This window comes from Alternaria dauci, chromosome 1, assembly GCF_042100115.1.
Source record: "Alternaria dauci strain A2016 chromosome 1, whole genome shotgun sequence".
In the NCBI taxonomy this organism is placed as follows: domain Eukaryota; kingdom Fungi; phylum Ascomycota; class Dothideomycetes; order Pleosporales; family Pleosporaceae; genus Alternaria; species Alternaria dauci.
Genome location: NC_091272.1, coordinates 768,983 through 790,527, shown reverse-complemented (window position 1 = coordinate 790,527; position 21,545 = coordinate 768,983). Strand labels below are relative to the sequence as shown.

Here is a 21,545-nt window from a genome sequence, read left to right as displayed (position 1 = left end):
GCGGGCTCCATGGCATGTGATACCTAATACTCAACAACTGGGCCTTTATGCGGCGTTGTCAACATGGTGCTGTGTGGTGAGTGGATGTGTATCATAGTGAACGCGAAGTGTTTCTGAAACATGAGTGCTATTGGATAGATCACTTTCTTATGCCGGCAGTAGATGTGAACCACTAGCATGTGATGACTCTAATCGCAATATCACATTTTGTTGTTGGATTAGCTCGCGTTCACTCACCTTGTATTTCTCACCGCCGTTGCTTATTTCAGACGTCTCGTCTTGGGTTGCGCTTCCCCGGTGTGCGGATCGGGACTAGCTCCCGAGGCTCGCGTGAGGTCCAAGCGCTAGTCCGCGTTCGTGACATACGTCGGGCCCGCGTCCAGCAACTTTGGCAACATCAATTCTCCCCACGCGCCCCTTCTAGTGACGGCTCCTCTCTCCTTTTCATGGATGGAGTGAGAACAGACACTCTTGCTGCGAGAGGCTTCCGTTGAAGCAGTCAAGATGGCGCAGCACGCCTTTTCGACCAATTTGGACCGCATCGTCCAGAACTTACGTTCAAAGTGAGCTCCATAGAGCACAGCAATGGCAACGAGCAGCTGACCAGCCAAGACATGACGATACGCGACAGCGAGCCGCCAACGACCTGCGACAGCAGGTCGAAATGGCGCATCGAGGTGAGAAGCGACGCGAGGCACCCCGCCCAAGCTGTGGGAAACTGATGGTCGTGCAGAACTCGCGCCCAATCTCTTCACCACATTCAACAACGAAGTCTACACCAAGATCTCGAGCCTCATCGTCACAGGCAGCGACTCGAACGAACGCATCGGCGGAATCCACGCGCTCAACGCCCTCATCGACTTCCGCGGCGACGATGCGGGCCAGAAGACGACGCGGTTTGCCTCATACCTCCGGGCGGTCATGCGGGGTCAGGACATCACGGCCATGGTGGTAGCAGCCAAGGCCCTGGGAAGACTGGCAAAGCCCGGCGGCACACTCACGGCGGAGCTGGTTGAGGCAGAGGTCAAGGGCGCCCTGGAGTGGCTGCAGCTGGAGCGCCTGGAGAATAGACGCTTCGCTGCTGTCCTCATCCTGCGGGAGCTGGCCAAGAACTCGCCTACGCTCATGTACCAGTGGATTGCGCAGATCTTCGAGGTCATCTGGGTGGCCCTGCGAGATCCCAAGGTCCTCATACGGGAGAGCGCCGCCGAGGCAATCAGCGCGTGTTTCGAAATCATATCCCCCCGCGACTCGCAGATGCGACAACTATGGTTCGGAAAAGTGTACGACGAGATCTTGCGCGGCTTTACAATCAACACGAACGAGGCGATCCACGGCTCGCTCCTCACCATGAAGGAGCTACTCGACAAGAGCGCCATGTTCATGAATGACCAAAAGTACAAGGAGACGGTTGAGCAGGTGCTTAAATATCGGGAACACCGTGACGCGCTGGTACGGAGAGAGGTGGTACTAATCATACCCATTCTCGCTGGTTATTCCCCGACCGAGTTTGCGACCAAGTACTTGCACCAGTGCATGCTACATCTCCAGGGTCTGATCAGGAAAGACCGCGACAGGGACAAGGCATTCGTGGCCATTGGGCAGATCGCAAACGCCGTCGGAGTGGCCATCACGCCATATTTGGAGGGTATCCTGGGCTTCATTCAGGAAGGTCTCGTCGCAAAGGCGCGAAACAAGGCCGCCATCAACGAGGCACCGATATTCCAATGCCTTAGTATGGTTGCGGCAGCGGTCGGTCAGGCACTCACCAAGTCTGTTGAGCGGTTGCTGGACCCCATCTTCTCCTGTGGCTTAAGCGACTCGCTCTTTCAAGCCCTTGTAGATATGGCTCACTACGTACCGCCATCACGCCCCATGATCCAGGACAAACTGTTAGACCTCCTCAGCCAAATACTCGCCGGACGACACTTTCTACCCCTTGGCAGCCCTTACCAAGTTTCACAACCTCCACAGATCTGGACACGCGACCACAAGGATCCTCAAATCATCGCAGCACGAGAGGCTGAGATCGCGCTGGCACTGCATACGCTCGGTAGTTTCGACTTTACAGGCCACGTCCTCAACGAATTCGTCCGTGATGTTGCTATCCGATACGTAGAAGCGGACAACTCTGAGATCCGGAAGCGTGCTGCCCTAACATGCTGTCAGCTCTTCGTCAAGGACCCGATTGTTCACCAGACTAGTACCCATGCGACCAAGGTGGTTGGCGACATTATCGAAAAGCTCCTCACAGTCGGTGTGGGCGATATTGATGCGGAGATTCGATGGGACGTCTTGATGGCGCTGGACGCACGTTTCGACCGCCATCTCGGAAAGGCAGACAACGTCCGCACACTGTTCCTCGCCCTCAATGACGAGATGTTTGCTATCCGAGAAGCTGCAATGTCCATCATCGGTCGCCTGACAGCTGTTAATCCCGCTTACGTGTTTCCATCATTACGCAAGGTCCTCCTGCAATTGTTGACCGAGGTCAACTATGCCAACAGTCCCCGCAGTAAAGAAGAGAGCGCCAAGTTGATCAGCAGTTTGGTCGGCGCTGCGGACAGTCTCATCAAGCCACTGATAGATCCCATCGTCGAGGTTCTTCTACCGAAGTGCAAAGACTCTAACCCCGAGGTTGCTTCGACCACGCTCAAAGCTATTGGTGACCTTGCCACAGTCGGCGGTGAGGGTATGATCAAGTACATCAAAGATCTCATGCCAGTCATCCTAGACTTTATGCAAGATCAGACTTCCGATGCTAAACGTTTCTCGGCCCTGAAAGCTCTGGGACAGCTAGCGACAAACGCCGGATATGTCATAGAACCATACAGGGACTACCCCGAGTTGATGAACATTCTGATGAGCATCGTCAAGACGGAACCAGAAGGTGAACTCAGAAGGGAGACTGTTAGGCTCATGGGTACCCTTGGAGCCCTGGATCCGGATGAGTACCAGAAAATTATGGAGCAGTCGCCAGACAAGCACCTCATCATGGAAGCGCAAGCTATCACTGACGTCTCACTCATCATGCAGGGCACGACTCCTTCAAACGAAGAATACTACCCGACAATCGTCATCAGCACGCTTATGGGATTACTCAAGGACCCGTCTCTTGTGCAGTACCACACCGCCATCGTCGAGGCTGTCATGAACATCTACGCGACAATGGGATTGAAGTGCGTCCCGTTCCTTAGCCAAGTTGTACCTGGCTTTCTCCACGTTATCCGATCGACGCCGGCTGGACGCTCCGAGGGTTATTTCAACCAGCTTAGCCAGCTTGTTCGGATCGTACGTCAGCATATTCGGCCCTACCTCTCCAACATTCTCGCTACCATCAAGGAGTACTGGAGTAGCAGTCCGCAGCTGCAAGCTACCATTCTTTCTCTGATTGAGGCCATCGCCCGTTCGCTGGAGGGCGAATTCAAAGTTTACCTGGCTGACGTCCTACCACTTATGCTAAGCGTTCTCGATTCTGATCAAACCCCCAAGCGACTACCCTCGGAGCGAGTGCTGCACGCATTCCTGATCTTTGGCGCAAGTGCAGAAGAATACATGCATCTAATCATCCCAGTAATGGTCAACATGTTCGACAAAGCAGGCCAACCGTTAGCGATTCGAAAGCATGCGATTGAAACATTAGGACGGTTGTCAAAGCAAGTCAACGTTTCCGAATTCGCTGCGCGCATCGTGCATCCCCTCTGCCGAGTGCTTTCTGGCAATGAGCCCTCGCTGAAGCAGACCGCCCTCGAGACGCTGTGCGCACTTATCTTTCAACTTGGCCCAGACTACATTCATTTCGTACCAACGGTCAACAAAATTCTCATCGCGCACAAAGTCCCCCATGAGAATTATGGACGTATTGTGTCGAAGCTACAAAAAGGCGAGCCCCTGCCTCAAGACCTGAGCCCAGATGAGCGATACGGCGAGGACGACGAGGACTTGAACACAGCGGAGATTTCTTCTAAGAAATTGGCCGTCAACCAACAGCATCTTAAGCAAGCCTGGGAAGCTTCTAACAAAACTACCAAGGAAGACTGGATCGAATGGATGCGGAGATTCAGCGTCGAGCTCCTTAGGGAGTCACCACAACAGGCTCTGCGCGCCTGCACACCCCTTGGCAGTGTGTACAACCCGATAGCACGTACCTTGTTCAACTCGGCGTTCGTCTCGTGTTGGACTGAGCTGTATGATCAGTACCAGGAAGAGCTTGTTCGATCCATCGAAACCGCTCTCACATCGCCGAACATTCCACCTGAGATTCTGCAAGTTTTGCTCAATCTGGCAGAGTTCATGGAACACGATGACAAAGCTCTACCGATCGACGTGCGGATACTGGGTATGTATGCCGGAAAATGCCATGCTTTTGCCAAAGCACTGCACTACAAGGAGCTCGAGTTCAACGCGGAGCAGAATTCCAGCGCTGTGGAAGCCCTCATCAGTATCAACAACCAGCTGCAGCAAACCGATGCTGCGTTCGGTATCCTGCGTAAGGCGCAGAACTACGCCGACGTTGAGTTGAAAGAGACCTGGTTCGAAAAGTTGCAGAAGTGGGATGAAGCACTTGCTGCTTATCAGAGACGTGAGCTTGAAGAACCCGACTCCTTTGATGTTACCATGGGCAAGATGCGCTGCTTGCACGCCTTGGGCGAGTGGGACCTGCTTTCAAGCTTATCGAAAGAGAAGTGGGCCAATGCGACGCAAGAGTATCGAAAGGCAATAGCACCGCTTGCTGCGACGGCCGCCTGGGGTCTTGGCAAGTTCGCAGATATGGATAACTACCTTGGCGTCATGAAGGAACAGTCGCCTGACCGTGCTTTCTTTGCCTCCATTCTCAACATCCACAATAATCGCTTCGAGATCGCCGTCGACGAAATCGCCAAGGCCAGGAAGGGACTTGATACTGAACTGAGTTCGCTCCTGGGAGAGTCATACCAGCGCGCGTATCTCCCCATGATTCGTGTACAGATGCTGGCCGAGCTTGAGGAGATCATGCAGTACAAGCAGAACGACGGTAACCTTGAGAAGCAGAAGAGCATGCGCAAGACCTGGATGAAGCGGCTTAGGGGGCTGCAACCAAATCCAGAGGTCTGGCAACGCATGATCAAGGTGCGGCAACTCGTCATCTCACCAAAAGAGGGCACCGACATGTGGATCAAGTACACCAACCTCTGCCGCAAGAGCAACAGGATGAACCTTGCAAACAAGGCGCTACAGAAGTTGCTTGACATCGAAAGCACTGGCGATAGCACTGTGGTTGAGTTCGTACGCAACAACGCTCACGAGATCTCGCACCCAGTCGCATACACAACCTACAAGTACATGTGGGCCGACCAAAATTACAAACAAGAGGCTCTCGATAGTATGAAGGATTTCACCGGCCGACTGTCTGAGGATCTAGCAATGCGAACTCGAGCTGCGGCTAATCCAATGATGGCGCAGAACGGAATAAACGGTATGTCCAATGGTCAGCACATGTTTACCAATATGAATCCTTTTGCTGCCACCAATGGACACAACGGAGTCAATGGAATGAGTGGCTCAAGCATGCTAAATGGTTCAAATCTAGGTGTCTCACCTACTGAACTGGCTGAGAGCCACCGTCTGCTCGCCAAGTGCTACCTCAAGCAGGGTGACTGGCAACAAGAGCTTCAAGATGGCGAATGGGAACACGAGTTCGTTCACGAAATCTTGGCGGCTTATGCAGCCGCTACACGCTACAACAAAGACTGGTACAAAGCCTGGCACGCCTGGGCTCTCGCGAACTTCGAAGTCATCAATTCCATTACATCCAAGTCTGACCGAGAGGCAACTGAAGTGCCTAATAACATCATCCACGACCACGTCATCCCGGCTATCCAGGGCTTCTTCAAGTCAATTGCACTATCTTCCACTAGTTCGCTGCAGGACACACTTAGGTTGCTTACCTTGTGGTTCAGTTATGGTGGTAGGGAAGGAGTCAATCGCACCATCACCGAGGGCACAAAATCGGTCCCCATCGATACATGGCTCGAGGTCATTCCGCAATTGCTTGCTAGAATTAACCAACCCAACGCGGTCGTCAGGCAATCGATTCACCAGCTGCTCATCGAAGTCGGCAAAGCACATCCACAGGCTTTGGTGTTCCCGTTGACTGTCTCGATGAAGTCAGATGTATCACGACGGCAGCGATCCGCTAAGGAGCTCATGGAAGCTATGCGCGAACACTCGCCCAAATTGGTCGAACAAGCTGATCTTGTCAGTCATGAGCTCATCCGTATTGCCGTACTCTGGCATGAGCAATGGCATGAGGGTCTCGAAGAAGCCAGTAGGCTGTACTTCGGCGACCATAACATCGATGGTATGTTTGCCACACTCGCGCCTCTCCACGCGATGCTCGACAAGGGCCCCGAGACTCTACGGGAGATTTCGTTTATCCAGTCTTTCGGTCGCGAACTCCAAGAAGCCCGTGATTGGTGCAACACGTTTAGGACTTCTGGTGAAATAGGCGACCTCAATCAGGCATGGGATCTCTACTACCAGGTGTTCCGCAAGATCGCTCGCCAACTGCCGTCCTTGATGACGCTTGAGTTGCAGTATGTCTCACCAAAACTCAAGGATGCGCATGACTTGGAGCTCGCTGTGCCCGGAACATACCAAGTCGGCAAGCCGGTTATCCGGATCATCTCGTTCGACCCGGTTGCGTCTGTCATTCAGTCCAAACAGCGGCCCAGGAAGCTGGAGATGCGTGGAAGCGACGGCAAAGCGCACACCCACATCCTCAAGGGCCACGAAGATATTCGCCAAGATGAACGTGTCATGCAACTCTTTGGTCTCTGCAATACCTTACTTTCCAACGATGTGGAGTCACGAAAGCGACATCTCAATATCCAACGCTATGCCGCGGTTCCGCTTAGTACACAGTCCGGTCTGCTTGGGTTTGTCCCTAACAGCGACACGCTCCATGTGCTCATCCGAGAGTATCGGGATAGTAGAAAGATTCTTCTCAACATCGAGCACCGTATCATGTTGCAAATGGCGCCCGACTACGACTGCCTCACACTCATGCAAAAGGTCGAGGTCTTTGGCTACGCGCTCGACAACACCACAGGTCAAGATCTTTACCGTGTCTTGTGGCTCAAGTCTAAATCCTCGGAAGCCTGGCTTGACCGCCGCACAAACTACACACGTTCGCTTGCCGTCATGTCCATGGTCGGTTACATTCTGGGTCTCGGCGATCGCCACCCTAGTAACTTGATGCTGGACCGTGTCACTGGCAAGATTATCCACATTGATTTCGGAGACTGTTTCGAAGTGGCCATGCATCGGGAGAAGTATCCCGAACGCGTACCGTTCCGATTGACGCGTATGTTGACGTATGCCATGGAAGTCAGTAACATCGAGGGTAGCTACCGGACGACTTGCGAGCACGTCATGCGGGTGTTGAGGAGTAACAAGGAGAGTGTCATGGCTGTGCTTGAAGCTGTAAGTTCCTCTTCTCTTTCTATCTGCATTTCTGGCTTTACTAACATGACACGACAGTTTATCCACGACCCCCTCTTGACCTGGCGCCTAAACCACCGCGACACCTCTCCCGTCGAACCCAACTACCCCTCCGAGCGCCGCCAATCAATCATGGTCGGCGACCCCAATAACCCCAACGGCAACGATCCCCACCAGATGCCCAGCATCGTCGGTCGACCCCGCCATCGCTCTTCCGTTGCTCCTCCTCAGAATAACGATGTTGATGCGAAGGAAGTGCAGAACGCGAGGGCGCTGCAGGTTCTGTCGCGTGTCAAGGAGAAGTTGACAGGCAAGGACTTTGGCAAGGGCGAGGAATTGAGGACGGAGATGCAGGTCGACAGGCTGATCAAGGAGGCGACGAATCTGGAGAACCTGTGTCAGCATTATATTGGTTGGTGCAGTTTCTGGTAGGCTGCTTCCCACACTGTATTGGTTTCAGCGAACGATTCTTTGCTGGGTGCATGTGAACGAGTAGCATTAGCATGGTGGAGTTTTGGGACATGTGCTTTTCGTGGGCGAGTTTCGTGTATTACTATGACTTTTCCAGTTCACTGAGCAGCATTGCAGTGGTGCTTTTGGTGTTGGGGCGAGTAGCGAAACGATTTGTAGTGGGCGGTGGGCCTGCTGCTGTAATGACGGTATTCTTGATCTTATGGAGATTTCTCACTGTGATCCTTTGTTTGCTTTGATCATGTCATCTCGATTTCTCGACTGAGATTACAACTGCATATCGGGACGACTGATGACATTATTCCTCATGGGTAACATTGGGTCCGGTGCTATCGAATGTTTGTATGCAGGTAATAGCTCACCAAACATTGTGATTTGGGACATGGAGTAGTGAGAATGTGTACTTCAAAAAGAAAAGCAGGTACATCTCAGGTATGACGCGCGTAGGGTAGTCTCTTTTCTCTTGCCGTATTTGCCAGTACCGAGGCGGAACGACCGCAGACGGTGAGGAGTATTTCACCAGCTGTATGGTAACGCTGCTCTACGCCAATGTCTGATAGAAGCAATTAAGAGAGGGGAGTACCGATTTCATCCGTGAGTATGCGGCGCAGATTTCCCAGTGTTCCAGGAAAAATGCTTTATGCGGCGGATGAAGTTGCTCAGAAAAAGTATCGCGTGCTTCAGATCGCACTTGTCAAAGACGGCCAACAGCTTAGATATCGGCATCACCACAAGGTGTTAATCATAGCTCTTAATACTAGAGCTATCAACACGGTAGTCTTCTAATGCAATTGGGACAGAGATACAGACTTTGGATGTACTGAAGATGCATCCATATGTCATAGCGTTGGTTCGAGCAGAGATAAGTGGGCCCAGGGTCTCCGCGTTCTTTTTTTGCGATCGAAGATGCCGTTTGTGCCAGATCTGTGCTGTGCGCATGACTAGATGATCGTGTCGAGATGTACTCTTCCGCCGTATTCACTGCAATAGTTGTGATAGCCTACGGGAATAATATGACCCACTAGTGGTGTTGGCGTAGTGCAGCTTGTGTAAGCATTAGGAATGATCTGATCGTGCGCTTGGTTACCGTGCCCGGACAGTATCCCGTACACCAATGTTGGGGCACAAAGAAATGGAAATGAGTTGAGCCCAAACGTTTTTTTTGTATTGAGCTATTGGTGTTTTGAATTGACGTTGGGTATCCAGGTACGGCATGGTTCTCGGCCAGGTCGGCCCTGTCTTATTGTACTGACAGATTCTCCGAGAATCCACAAGCAGTCCACTCGCTATCACGACGACGCTATTCCCACCAGCGATGTGGACGATATGTAATTGGATCCTTGTTAAGCGTTGAAAGAAGGTGGCGGTAACCTGCAGATAGCAGTCTAAAACTCGAGGTCTGTTGGTGAATTATGTTCCGAGTTCCCGCCAGCTGAGGTATCTCAAGGGGGCCGGCTAGATAGCCGAGATAGTGTGGCCGCTATGGCCATGACTACGCAACTTTGCTGGCTTCTGGTTTGTCGCGACTGGAAGTGCGGCAGATCGACGGGGTGGGGGCTGGTCAGAAACTGATGTAGCGGTGCTTCAATGGGAAAGCGTGCAGATACATAGGGTTGGGTATCGCCGAAGTTTCGTTTCACGTCTTCATTTGACGTTCGTCGACTGTCTTCTCTTTCTGTTCTGCGCCAAAACGAAAGCTCCAACTAGCTCTGCAAAGGCGACGATAGGAGAGTGGCATCATTGGGTCGTTGCTGAAGCACACTTTCCAAGCCATTCGCTCGTCCCGCGGGCCCGCTGCGGCCTGACCTTGGCATCATGAGCCGCAACACTCAGAACCTCCGCTTGCCTACTAATGACAGCTTTCCACCTTTTTCCAACGTCCAAGGGCCTGCATCAAGTTCCACCGCCACCTCTGTGTCGAGTGCAGAAGAAAGGCTGCAATGGCGCAGTCACCCGAATGTCGCGACGCCGTTCGCGGATCCATCAACACAGAACCCGTTCGAGGATCCCAACCTCGGATTGGCCGTGCCCCGGAGCCGCGATGAACCCGAAGGCCTTGCGAACGATGTTCAGAAGCAAATCCAGCGGGAAGAGGAGGAAGAGCAGTATCATGGGGACGCGAATGAGAGGACCGACACAAATTCCACAGAGAAGACCGACGATCCCGCGCGCCAGAACCCGAGCGCACTGACTGCTGTCGCCAGCAGGAACACAAAACGTAGCGCCCGTGCAGGCGACGTGCCGGAGGACAGGAAGACGCTCAGCTTCAAGGAGCGTATACGGCATTTCACCTGGACCTGGTTCTGCCTTACTATGGCTACCGGAGGCATTGCTAATGTTCTATATACCGTGCCTTTTCGTTTCCACGGCCTCTACGCGCTCGGCTGCATCTTCTTCATCTTCAACATATTCCTGTTCTTGTTTAACGTCGCAATGATCTCTTGTCGGTTTTATTTTTACCCACGAACGTTCAAGGCTTCGTTTCTGCATCCCACTGAGTCGTTGTTCATCCCTGCGGCTATTGTTAGCTTCGGCATCATCTTGATCAACGTCAGCCAATATGGAGTTGACATGGCTGGTGTGGGGCCGTGGCTGGAGCAATGCATGATAGTGCTGTTTTGGATGGACTGTGGGCTTGCTGTTTGCTTCTCCATCGGCATCTACCTGCTCATGTTCGTGTCTCTCATCAATTTGCTGATAAATGATATGCTGACAATTCTAGGTGGTCAACCACAACGTTCACCATCTCTCAGATGACCCCCATCTGGATCTTCCCAGCATATCCTTTACTCATCATCGGACCTCATGCCGGTAACCTTGCACCCAAGGTCGAGGATCCAACCATATCACTCACCATCATACTTACCGGCTATGTCATCCAAGGCATTGGCTTCCTTGTGTCGCTCATGATCTATGCTGCTTTCATTTACCGCCTGATGACACAGAAGCTTCCCAAAGAATCCCTTCGCCCGGGTATGTTTATCAGTGTCGGTCCCTCTGGCTTCACCATCGCCGGAGTTGTCATGATGGGCCAAGAGCTTCCAAAGACCGTACCCAGCGACTTCATGGGCGAGGGCAATGGCGAGCTTGCAGGCAAGGTCGGCATGATATGCGCAAACTACATGGGCCTATGGCTGTGGGGCTTAGCGCTATGGTTCTTCTTCGTGAGTGTCGGCGCGCATTACTCATGTGCCAGGCGCGGAAAGATGGACTTCGCCATGACATGGTATTCCTTCATCTTCCCTAACACCGCGCTCACGACGTCCACCTTCGCCATCGCCCGCGCCCTCAACGGAAACAAGCCCATTGAATACGTAGGCTGCGCGATGACCATCGCCCTCATCGCCATGTGGTTCTTTGTCATCTTCATGAATGTCCGCGCTGTCATTATCCGTCAAATATTGTGGCCCGAGAAGCAAGAGGACAGAACCGAAGGTGGATGGAAACAACAAAGTGCTGAGGAACAGCAGAGGAGGCAGAGGGAAAGGGAACTGGCTGATGGTGGTGAGAGTATGAGGGGTAGGGCGTGGAGTCGCGCGAGGACATTGACTAGGCGTGAGGGTGAGAGGACAGGCATGCCTACTTTGGAGAGGTCGCAGACTGATGCTGGTGCGCGGAAGAGAGGGTGGAGTTTCAGGAAGTAGGAGGGGCGAGTTATGTGTGTGAAGCAAAGGTTTGCTGGTGCTTGTGTAGATTCAGTCGATACCCCTTGAAGCGATATTCTGATTGAGCGTTGGTGTTGGTTTTGTTATTTATATGTAAATTAGTGTGTGTCTTATCAGCCACAACATTTTACGAGATCTGGTCTCATCCCAAGTATGTCAGCATCTCCCACTGAACTCATTGAACATCCACTCAGCCTACATCCAATCGATACGACATCCACGCGGACTGGTCGCCTGTTGGCCGTCTCTGCCGTGCTCGGCTCACTGGAAGAATCTACGATCTAACATCGAATGTCATGGAAATATTCTTGTTCGTCCCGCCGAATCAACAGTTCTATAACCGCCGAATATAGTTCTACCTCTCTAGATCATGGGCATATCCTCCATGCCTGGAAGAGCAGTCAACCAGCCGTCATACTCCTCATGCACACGCTTGGGTACAAGACATTTGTTCCCATCAGCAGGCTGTTGTGTCTTCAAGCTACCACAGTTGGCACCCATGCAGCCTTTGGCATCATCCATGGCCTTCTGAAGCGAGTCATCCTTCCAACCGAAGACGTAGTCTCCGTGCTGTCCATACCCGGTGTTGTCCCCTGTGGAAAGAACGAAAGGCTGCGAGCCGTCGGCGGGCCACTCGGCTTTGTTGTTGAATTTGCTAGTGTCCCAGACAATCTACGATGAAGTCAGCTTTGGTATACGAGTGATAGAAGTCTTGAAACTTGCCTCGAGCATGAGCTGCGGGATCTTTACTGGGTGTGTTGAAGGACATGCGCCACCGGTGCCGGTACCAGAGAAAAGAGCTGGGCCATTGCTGGGGTATGCGACGTGAGACTTGTGGTCTGGCGAGTCGAGATTCTTTCCGTCCCAGCATCTATCGATGGGTCAGTGGTTTACAAGGGTGCTTCAAGGTAGTTCACTTACGTTGGGTAAAGGATATTGCTACGAATACCACCCGGGCAAGGTGTCGTGGGAAATCCCTCAGTGTCAAGTCTTCATACGTTAGCATAGATTTGGATACAATGGCACTTGTGTTCTCACCTAGCATCCTGGCAAGGTGCAGCATTGTCACCACCAAAGTTAGGCGCGTTGTAGCAGCGAAAGCAGGTCTGAGTCTTCAAGTTCTTGGATTTGCGGTTGGTGGCATCGCCCACGAGCATGCGGAAGCCCTGTATGCTGTGTTAGAGATTAGAAGTACATAAATATCGACTTTGCTTACGGGCTTGAAGGCCGTAACTTGGCCCTTGCCGCCGGAGACGTAGTACACGACGAAGCCTCCAGTAGTCTTGCCAGTGTACTTGTCGTTGAAGAGATCCCTATTTCGTGTTAGTAGGAAGGATGACTGACTATTGGTTGGAGAGTTTACCTGTTGGGGACCTGAGGCACACGCTTATAGGTTCCGTTGCGTGCCTTGAAGTACACGTTCGCGGTCCAGTAGTTGGATAGCTATCACCCATTCTGTCAGCCATTATCCCGAACCATACAATTTCCCATCTTGACTTACATCCTCAGAGTACCCGCAGGTAGTGCATGTCGCCAGCTTGGAGATATCCGTCGATTGCATCGTGATGTTGAACGCGTTTCCTCCGACCACCTGGTGCATATGCGGTGAAGGAGCTTGGCCAGGATTTACAAGGGGATCGATGCGGTCGATGACATTTTGGGCGCAACCGAAACGCAACATGGTGAAGCCCTGGCCGCCACCGCTTTGGGGCAAGGCGTGCGCAAGGCTAGCGAAGAGGAGTGTTGAGAGAAGCATAACGACTGTGAGGTTTGTTCACTGAGAGATGCGGAGATAGAGTAAACGAGTAAGGAACGATGCAAGGAAGACGTTCTGGCAGATAAAGTACTTCGGGAAATGTTCTATGCAACGTGCACCCGAGTCTGATACCTTCCAGATGTGAAAGGGTTGCCATTCATCTCACTTTCCAAGTTCGCTATACAACTGCCGATCCCATCTCTACCAAAGAATACATATTGAGGTTACCACAAATTGACCCACTGTGTATGTCCTCGTGGTATGAAAGCAATGTCGGCAGTTACGGAACTAATTTGTTGATCCTGCATTCGGCTAAAGGCTTGAGATTGCTTGACCAACCTGACCGAAGTTTCGCACAACAGGTGGTGCCAGAGCACAGGGATCGACGTGGCGTCGTGGGGAAGCTGGGGATGGGTATGGCATTGCCGGAAAGATCGGAGTCATGGAACGAGGCATGAATTGAACAGCACTTTGCGTCCTACTCTACCATAGCCATCACACGCTGACATCCGAGCCTCGCGAATCCGGAGATGAGTAGGACTAAGCAGGCGCAGGGATTGAGTCAGCAACGGCCTTGATTCCGGCATTCCAGATGTCGCCCATGCGCGAGTAGCCCGCAGCATTCCTGTCGACATAATTAGTTAATCGTTTCCTTGTCAAGTGTCGCACCGCGGGTAAGAATCATTGCTTACGGGTGCAAGTCGTCGCTCAAATCGCTCGAGCTTAGTACATTCATATCGACAATGGAAACCTTGGACCCCTTGCTAACTCTAGCAGCAACGATAGCAGGTAACGCATTGTTGAAAGTCTTGATCGTCGCTGCAAGACCAGACTTTGTGGACGGGATAATCTTCGCAACGATGACAACCGCATTCGGAACTGCCTTCAAAACATCGTCGATCAAAAGTCCAAGTCGTCTCGGCGCATCAGCATCAGGTTCCGAAGCGGGGTTTCCGCGGTTCAGATCGTTGGTACCGGCATGGATCAAGACGACGTTTGGCTTGAAGGCCAGGCCGCCGGCAGCAACACCACGAATTTGCGAGATTGTGAAACCAGGATGGCCTTGGTTGTCTTTGTCGGCCATTGTCCCAGACTGTTGCGTGCCGACGAAATCGACAGTGTTGCCAGAGGCCTTCAGGTCAGCGAGCAGTCGCTCACGATATCCGTTTGTACCGGCGCCATTGATCCAACCCCAAGTGATTGAGTCGCCTAGAGGCAGTATGCAGAGGTTGGTCGTTCTCCGTGCGACGAGCGCGTTGCGTGCTTCGTAGGGAAGACCGTTGGCAAAGGACAAGACTCCGGCGCATTAGTTGTATGTATTCGTGATGCATGTGACAGACTTACAAAATGCGAGGATAGCCAATGGCAAAGCCAAACGGTTCATCAAGTTTGACAGCATGATGATCAGATGTCGAGGTCTTGTCGATAGCACGCAAGCGATGTAGGTAGGGTGTCCTTTTCACCTGAACCATCTCATCCATATACATGCGCTCTCTCCCCAAAAGGGCACACGTGGCCTGAATTCCTCCGTCAGTTTGATGAAGCCGAGTAACTAGCGCACCCGAAGTTCCATCAATCTGCTACACATCTTGATGATTTGGATTCTCCGTAGGCAAAAGTACGGCTAAGATCTGACAAACACGTCATCCCAGTCTAACGATAGGTGGGAAGTCGACTGCAGCGCGCGAAAAGCTGCTCACCAGCATAGGCGAATGGTATCAATCGGTATGAGATGTTCCGAACTTCTTTCGGTAGCACTCTTCGGTGAAGCCTCTAGCCTCGGTTGCTTACCGTGATGTTTCGATGTGGAGAGCAATTTGGCCACTGATGCTTGACCCTGAGTCTCCCCGCATGCTAACGCCGCTGGGTTTAGCTCAAGCGATGGCGGAAGTGTGCACGTGGCAAAAACGCCTGTAATTCCCAGCCTCATCATTTTCCGTACCGATTGTGCGCTACACGCCACGATATTGAAGTTCTGAAGAGGCATTTCGCTCAGCCCGTGGTTTACCTAATGGAGCTATGGAGCTTCCGCCTTTCCAGTACCACAGCTTGACTGGGCCCAACCAGATCCGTCTAATCACATTCCTTCATCATGACCGAGAGTCGGCGATGGAACTTGAGCTCGAGCATGTCGACATGGACTATGAACCCAAATACGAGTGTCTTTCGTATGCGTGGGGTCACAATGACCGTGCCCGATGCATCACGGTCAACGGCTCATCATTCCTGGTCAGCTCTACTTTGCATGTCGCGCTTGAGCATCTCAGATTTAAATCGCACGAATGCAAGATCTGGATTGATGCCATTTGCATCGATCAGGCCAATATGTCTGAGCGTAATAGTCAAGTCGCTATGATGAGGCAGATATACCGGAACGCGGTGCGCGTCATAATCTGGATCGGGCCAGCAACTGAATCGAGCGAACAGGCCATGGCTTTCTTGAAGATCATGGCTACTGCCAAGAAAAATGACGACCGGAACATGTGGACAAGTAGCGGCAGGGTAGCTAGTGATACGACCTCAGAGCTTGGTCCTGGACAAAAACCATCACCCTCGAGTCTTCCTTCAACGCCACATGACAGTGAAGAGGAAGTGGATGTACCAGGGGAGTGTTCGAGTTTTGAACCAAACAATGGAGCAACTTCCAGAGGAGAGGATCTGGTCTCCTTGTATGCCGCTTCGTTGGATCGCGAAGCTAACGGTAGACCGCTGTCAGTATACTCTTCCAGAGCCTTGTGTGATGGTGGGAACCAAGACCAAGGCTCGACACAATGGAACAAGCTTAAGGCTCGCCTGAAGTCATTCTACGCACCACTCAAACTGCGGTATTATACATATAAGAGCTCTCGATCAAACTGGAAAGCGTGGCATGAGTACCTAGAAGCACACGCTACCATGGAAGCCACGAAGAACAATTTTGCCATCACAGGTTATCCCGTCCTATATAACATGTTCGGTAATCCTTACGATGATTACTTCAAGGACAAATGGGATTCCCACTGGCAGGCCCTGGATGAACTGCTTGCGCGCCCCTGGTGGGGGCGGACCTGGATTGTACAGGAGATATGGTGTGCTTCAGATGCCGTGCTCCAGTGCGGTCATACCACGCTCAAGTGGAAAAACTTCCAAAAGGCCATGGATTATTCTGAGGGATGGGACGATATGGGAGATCATGTAAAAGGCACGGAAAGACAGGCGCAATGGGAGACCTTGCGGCGGCGGTATACGTTGGCGATACATCTCGCCAAGGCCAGAGTCAATGGTAGCACGCTATCGTCACTGCTTTGGAACATCTGGGATCGCGCTTCGACGGACCCAAGGGACAAGGTCTTTGCTGTACTGGGCCTCGTTGGTGAAACTAAAGATGGAGACTCTTGCATGGTACCAGACTATCGCAAGTCGGTTGACCAAGTGTATCGAGAGATTGCGCGAGAAATCATGACCAAAGAAGGTCGAATGGACATCCTACTTGCGGCAAGCGGTATCAACGGTGATGAAGAATTGCCATCGTGGGTGCCTGATTGGCGCTGCGAGGCTACTGTGGGAAGGCCGATATTGCTGGTCAATCGCAAACTCTTGATGAAGCTGACATACGCTGGATCTATGGATATGGCAATATTGAGTGGGCATGGATACCTGGCAGCTGGCAACTCTGAGGCGTTCACTTCGTTTAGTGACGACCTGAGGGCACTTACGGTATTGAGCAAGAAGCTGGACAGTATTGCGGAAGTCTGCGAGGCGGATATTACCGCAATGGGCAACGATGAGTTTATCAATCAGGCATTTGATTTCGTTCTCCGATCGAAGTACATATCCAGCAGGACACGACGGAAGGAGTTGGCTGGAAGAGAGTGCTCCAACAATTCTGAGGACACATCAATCCTGATCACCGCACTCACTGGAGGGGGCAGAATGCCATACGATGAGCGGGCACCCACGATGCGAAACATTATGCGGCAACGTCGGCTTTTCATAACAAAGAAAGGGTATATCGGAATTGGTCCAGTGAATGTTCGGCCCAACGACGTAGTCTTTATCATCTCGGGCTGCAATTTCCCGATAACGCTTCGACCACAGGGAGAAACGTTCGGCGTCGTTGGTGAAGCATATAGTAAGTTTATAAAATCGCGCACTCCAAAGAAAACTGGCTAACATGATATGATGTAGTTCACGGATATATGAATGGTGAAGCTATAGCTCGTCCATGGTACAAACGATGGATGAGAGTCTGGAAGAAGATCACATTAGTATAAGATATGACCTCTCCATCCAATGACAGCTAATAAATCCACCCTATCGAATGCGAGTACCCACCTATATCGGAGTCTTGAGTGCGAAGTCACGCTGTGGTCGGAAGCTCACCAAATCGGTATTGAGCCCAGCTTAGACTGACATCAGGCATTGTCCACAGCTGTTTACCCGGGCTCTCACCCGTCGCACCAGCAGCGACATATATAGGCAGGATATGATCGAGCGTGGGATGCGCTTGTCTCCCATCACTGCGCTCCAGTAGGCCCAACAACTTCTCTTTGCGTTCTTTCGGATTAGACGTAACGGCATCCTTGAGTGCGTCGTCGAAGGTGGAAGAGTAACTGAAATTGATTAGACAAATCTACCATGATTCAACAAACAAAGATGCATAGGAATAGATAGCTTACGGCATAGTTTTACCCGATCCTCGAGACTTTCGGTAGTCCTGTAAGTTGTGAACTGCCATTCCAGCACCTACAATCAGTATGCCTTCGTCGCGGAGACTCTGTATTGCCTCCCCCATTCGATAGTGGCGGCCTATGTCTTCGTTGTTGAAGAGGGAGACTTGCACGATCGGCACGTTCAAAGGGTTCTTCACGGGATCAAAGGCTGTACCACCATGTCAGACTGAGATCAATCCCAGTGCTCACGACAAGAAGGTCATCATACCGACAACGAAGCCCGCCCACACCCCATGATCAAGTCCTCGCTTCACCTTCTGTACCTCGATGCCGACGCCGTTCAGCTTCTCAATGACCTTGTTCGCGAGCTCAGGACTGCCTTTGTTCGGGAACTTGTACTCGTAGTAGTGGGGAGGGAACCCGAAGAAATCGTAGATGATATCGGTATCCTCTGCGGCGTTGATCTGAATTCGATTTGGGCTGTCTTGCCAATGTGCAGAGAAGACAACGATCGCTTTGGGTTTAACTTGGGTCGTGATCTCTCTGCCCACCTCGGCTAACTTGGCGTAGGCAGGATGCTGCGTGTTCTCCATAAAATTGGGCCCGCCGATGCTCAGGAAGTAGACTAGCATCCGTGAGGAGGGGGTGGTAGTGGTAGTATCGGACATCTTGAGAGTCGTGGGAGGATTCACTTTGGTGGTAGCAGTGATCCCGGTAGCAGTTTGGTTGAGGGATGGGATGCAGAGACTCGCTATGAGGATGGTCAAATATATGGGCGACGACGCCAAGCGCATGTATCGCTGAGCAATGTTCGATCTATTAGACGTTGTAGATCAGATACGATTGAGAATAAGCAACGGACTAGAAGTAGAGTAGGGGCATGGCCGAGACTGGGTATGATTGGGCACATCCATGGATAGGAGCTGCCAACATCGATGGCGGTGGATAACCGGAAAGACGACGGTGTATAAGGGTGGACGCAGCTGGTTCCTACAGACTACAGCAGCATTCTGAATCGTGTATCCTGCTGATACCGATTCACCCAGAGCCATCTAATGCATTCCGTCTAGAGGACCGAGTATGGAATGGTAATACAACCGCGCGGTTGCTGCAAGCTCTTTCCTGTTTCGGCTTAGATGGCAAACATCTGCCTAGAACTCGTCACAACCGCGCGGCTTATGTAAGTACCTTCACATGCAGCTGACACGGCTGCGGTCCACCCTGTTTGTGTCGCTGCACGTCTTACTCATACTCGCCAAACCGGCCCGCGCGGGTTATGGACTTTTACCTATCAGGACGTGTCTCAATCCTACGTGGCCTGCACTGAGCGTTCCATCGACCCTGCCTGGATGCCGCCTCTTGGCTGTTGCTTACTCTTTCTTCGCTCACCCGCGCGGCTTGTAGGTCTTCGACAGTGGAGCTTTGAACGCGATAGCGACTTCAACAGCATTTTCTCGCCTCGCCCGACGGCACCAAGGTAGAATTATGCTGGACCCTAAAAAATGTGACAGAAGCACAAGCACGTTGACTGCGAATGACAGCCAACTCTATTCGTCATGCCTCTTCTCGAATTGCGTGTCTGAAGCGCCTTTTCCAAGCAGTGTGATGCCTTCATTCTGTTTCCGAAAAGAAGGCACGGGCTGAAGACTCTGGTGGTACAAAGAGACTGAGATCTCTGCGTCGTCCCGTACATGTCGCCCATCTCTTCCTTCGTCTCCAAACTCTTCTGCTTCGAAATCAAGACCAAGTCAAACACAAGCACAATCTCAAAGCCCTCTTCACAAACCTACCCCACTCACACAAGGGACACAAAAATGGCTCCTGTGGTCCTCATTCTCGGCTCTGGTCCCCGCATCGGTGCCTCTGTTGCGCAAGCGTTCAAGAAGAGCGGCTATAGCGTCGCTCTCGCATCCCGCAGGGGCATCAACAGCGAGACTGATGAGGGCTATTTCTCCATCAAAGCCGACTTTTCGTCTCCCTCCAGCATTCCTGGTATCTTCTCCACTGTCAAGTCCGAGTTTGGCTCTGCCCCAAGCGTCGTCATCTACAACGCCGCGGCCCTGACTCCTCCTTCAGACCCGACCTCTGTCTTATCCGTCTCCGCCGAGGCTGTCACCAAGGACTTGAACATCAATGTTGTTAGCCCGTACGTGGCAGCGCAGCAGGCGCTCACTGCCTGGGAGACACTTCCCGAAGACACCAAGAAGACCTTCATCTACACCGGCAATGCCCAGAACGAACTTATCATTCCCATGCCGATGATGATGAACCTGGGTGTCGGCAAGGCCGCAAGCGCATACTGGGTTGGCCTTGCTGACACGCTGTACAAGTCCAAGGGATACAGGTAAGCCTCTCAGATACACGCATATGTGGTCTTGCTCACTGAAATTCCGTGATTTAGATTCTTCTACGCCGATGAACGTCACCCCGATGGCAAGTTCAAAGGTATGGCGCTCGACGGCCCTGCCCACGGAGAGTACTATCCCGAGTTGGCGCAACACCCTGAGGGCGTGCCGTGGCAGGCCACCTTCGTGAAGGGCCAGGGTTATGTTTCTTTCAAGTGAACGGATCACTCATGTCGCGAAAGGCAAGGAACATACTCAGACCAAGTGAGTGGATCAAGTTACAGAAATTAAACGCGAGGCGATATGCCGGTGAAGTGGTCGTCGGCCCTATCAATCGGTCATTGTACTGTCCGTAGTCAGCAAATTGATTGTCGCTACCATCAAATAGTCTGAGAATGGGTGACGCATGTACGAGACGAACGTTTGTGAGTTTTTGTAGAATGTGTTTGACTGTTCGTTGCGGAGAAGGAAGATCAGGCCTGGCGAACCAATCAAGCTGGTTCGCGAAGTATGACATCACCTACCTAGACTAGCAACAACACCAAATCTCCCAGACTCGTGAAACACGTCGTGAGATCCGTGACTCCCGCATCGCCCGCGCGTCTCTTCAACCACACATTCTCCATGACTTCCAACGCCTTGCGAACCGTACCGAACACGCTCGGAGGCTGTAGTGCCCGAACCATTTCCCGCAACTGCGCTTCCTGCCCCGGCGCCGCCAGACAGCCCGCCACGCAGAACGGCCACGCCATGGAGCGCAGCAACGCTGGCGGCACCATTTGCTGCGCCAGTAGCTCGACGACCTTTCCAACATGATACCGCACGTTCGGACTCGCCGGTTGCCATCCCGACACAACGACGGACAAATACAGGAGTGCTGCGTGTGCCCAGACCCGGGTCGCGAGGATAGTTTCACGCGTAGATATTCTGGCTTCATGTCCAGAATTCGAGGCGAACATGTCTAGCAAGCTCGCCCCGTCATTTGAAGTGCTAATGGGGCAGCTTTCAAGCTGCAACATGTGTTCCTCAACTGATACCTTTATGGCTGTGGCGCGCCGGACCAGCTCCATAACGTCGAGGCTTCCTGCGCGATGCGAGTGCTGCTTCCATGCATCGAGGGTGGCTATCTCGCCGATATACAGCAGTGCCCAGTTTTGACACCCTACGGTTTCTT

General features: G+C 52.2%; 7 protein-coding genes across 7 annotated transcripts; 4 read left to right on the top strand and 3 right to left on the bottom strand.

Moving 5' to 3' along the window:
* Positions 1 to 412: 412 nt before the first annotated feature.
* On the top strand, positions 413 to 8,141 carry ACET3X_000240 (uncharacterized protein). Its single transcript, XM_069447514.1, has 4 exons — positions 413 to 563; positions 613 to 677; positions 734 to 7,464; positions 7,522 to 8,141. The coding sequence occupies exons 1-4, from the start codon at positions 505 to 507 to the stop codon at positions 7,912 to 7,914; spliced, it is 7,248 nt and encodes a 2,415-aa protein (XP_069310482.1). The 5' UTR covers positions 413 to 504; the 3' UTR covers positions 7,915 to 8,141.
* A 1,465-nt stretch (positions 8,142 to 9,606) lies between these two features.
* Positions 9,607 to 11,722, top strand: ACET3X_000239 (uncharacterized protein). Its single transcript, XM_069447512.1, has 2 exons — positions 9,607 to 10,625; positions 10,676 to 11,722. Exons 1-2 carry the CDS (start codon positions 9,769 to 9,771, stop codon positions 11,595 to 11,597), a joined length of 1,779 nt encoding a protein of 592 aa, XP_069310481.1. The 5' UTR covers positions 9,607 to 9,768; the 3' UTR covers positions 11,598 to 11,722.
* A 259-nt stretch (positions 11,723 to 11,981) lies between these two features.
* On the bottom strand, positions 11,982 to 13,374 carry ACET3X_000238 (uncharacterized protein; the record flags this gene model as incomplete). The annotated part of the gene is made up of 6 exons (XM_069447511.1): positions 11,982 to 12,290; positions 12,342 to 12,489; positions 12,540 to 12,608; positions 12,657 to 12,784; positions 12,835 to 12,981; positions 13,120 to 13,374. 6 exons carry the CDS (start codon positions 13,372 to 13,374, stop codon positions 11,982 to 11,984), a joined length of 1,056 nt encoding a protein of 351 aa, XP_069310480.1.
* A 540-nt stretch (positions 13,375 to 13,914) lies between these two features.
* On the bottom strand, positions 13,915 to 14,773 carry ACET3X_000237 (uncharacterized protein; the record flags this gene model as incomplete). Its single annotated transcript, XM_069447510.1, has 3 exons — positions 13,915 to 13,999; positions 14,067 to 14,670; positions 14,719 to 14,773. 3 exons carry the CDS (start codon positions 14,771 to 14,773, stop codon positions 13,915 to 13,917), a joined length of 744 nt encoding a protein of 247 aa, XP_069310479.1.
* A 1,496-nt stretch (positions 14,774 to 16,269) lies between these two features.
* Positions 16,270 to 17,526, top strand: ACET3X_000236 (uncharacterized protein; the record flags this gene model as incomplete). Its single annotated transcript, XM_069447509.1, has 1 exon — positions 16,270 to 17,526. The coding sequence occupies one exon, from the start codon at positions 16,270 to 16,272 to the stop codon at positions 17,524 to 17,526; it is 1,257 nt and encodes a 418-aa protein (XP_069310478.1).
* Positions 17,527 to 17,713: 187 nt separating this feature from the next.
* ACET3X_000235 (uncharacterized protein) lies at positions 17,714 to 18,694 on the bottom strand (the record flags this gene model as incomplete). The annotated part of the gene is made up of 3 exons (XM_069447508.1): positions 17,714 to 17,966; positions 18,033 to 18,234; positions 18,295 to 18,694. 3 exons carry the CDS (start codon positions 18,692 to 18,694, stop codon positions 17,714 to 17,716), a joined length of 855 nt encoding a protein of 284 aa, XP_069310477.1.
* Positions 18,695 to 19,840: 1,146 nt separating this feature from the next.
* On the top strand, positions 19,841 to 20,590 carry ACET3X_000234 (uncharacterized protein; the record flags this gene model as incomplete). Its single annotated transcript, XM_069447507.1, has 2 exons — positions 19,841 to 20,370; positions 20,428 to 20,590. The coding sequence occupies 2 exons, from the start codon at positions 19,841 to 19,843 to the stop codon at positions 20,588 to 20,590; spliced, it is 693 nt and encodes a 230-aa protein (XP_069310476.1).
* Positions 20,591 to 21,545: the final 955 nt, after the last annotated feature.

Excerpts from the sequence above, each read along its gene's own strand:
- ACET3X_000240 (XM_069447514.1), top strand. The coding sequence starts at position 505 with ATGGCGCAGCACGCCTTTTCGACCAATTTGGACCGCATCGTCCAGAAC. Across the intron at positions 564-612 it reads GTCCAGAACTTACGTTCAAA|ACATGACGATACGCGACAGC; the intron begins GTGAGCTCCATA and ends TGACCAGCCAAG. Across the intron at positions 7,465-7,521 it reads TCATGGCTGTGCTTGAAGCT|TTTATCCACGACCCCCTCTT; the intron begins GTAAGTTCCTCT and ends ATGACACGACAG.
- ACET3X_000239 (XM_069447512.1), top strand. The coding sequence starts at position 9,769 with ATGAGCCGCAACACTCAGAACCTCCGCTTGCCTACTAATGACAGCTTT. Across the intron at positions 10,626-10,675 it reads ATCGGCATCTACCTGCTCAT|GTGGTCAACCACAACGTTCA; the intron begins GTTCGTGTCTCT and ends TGACAATTCTAG.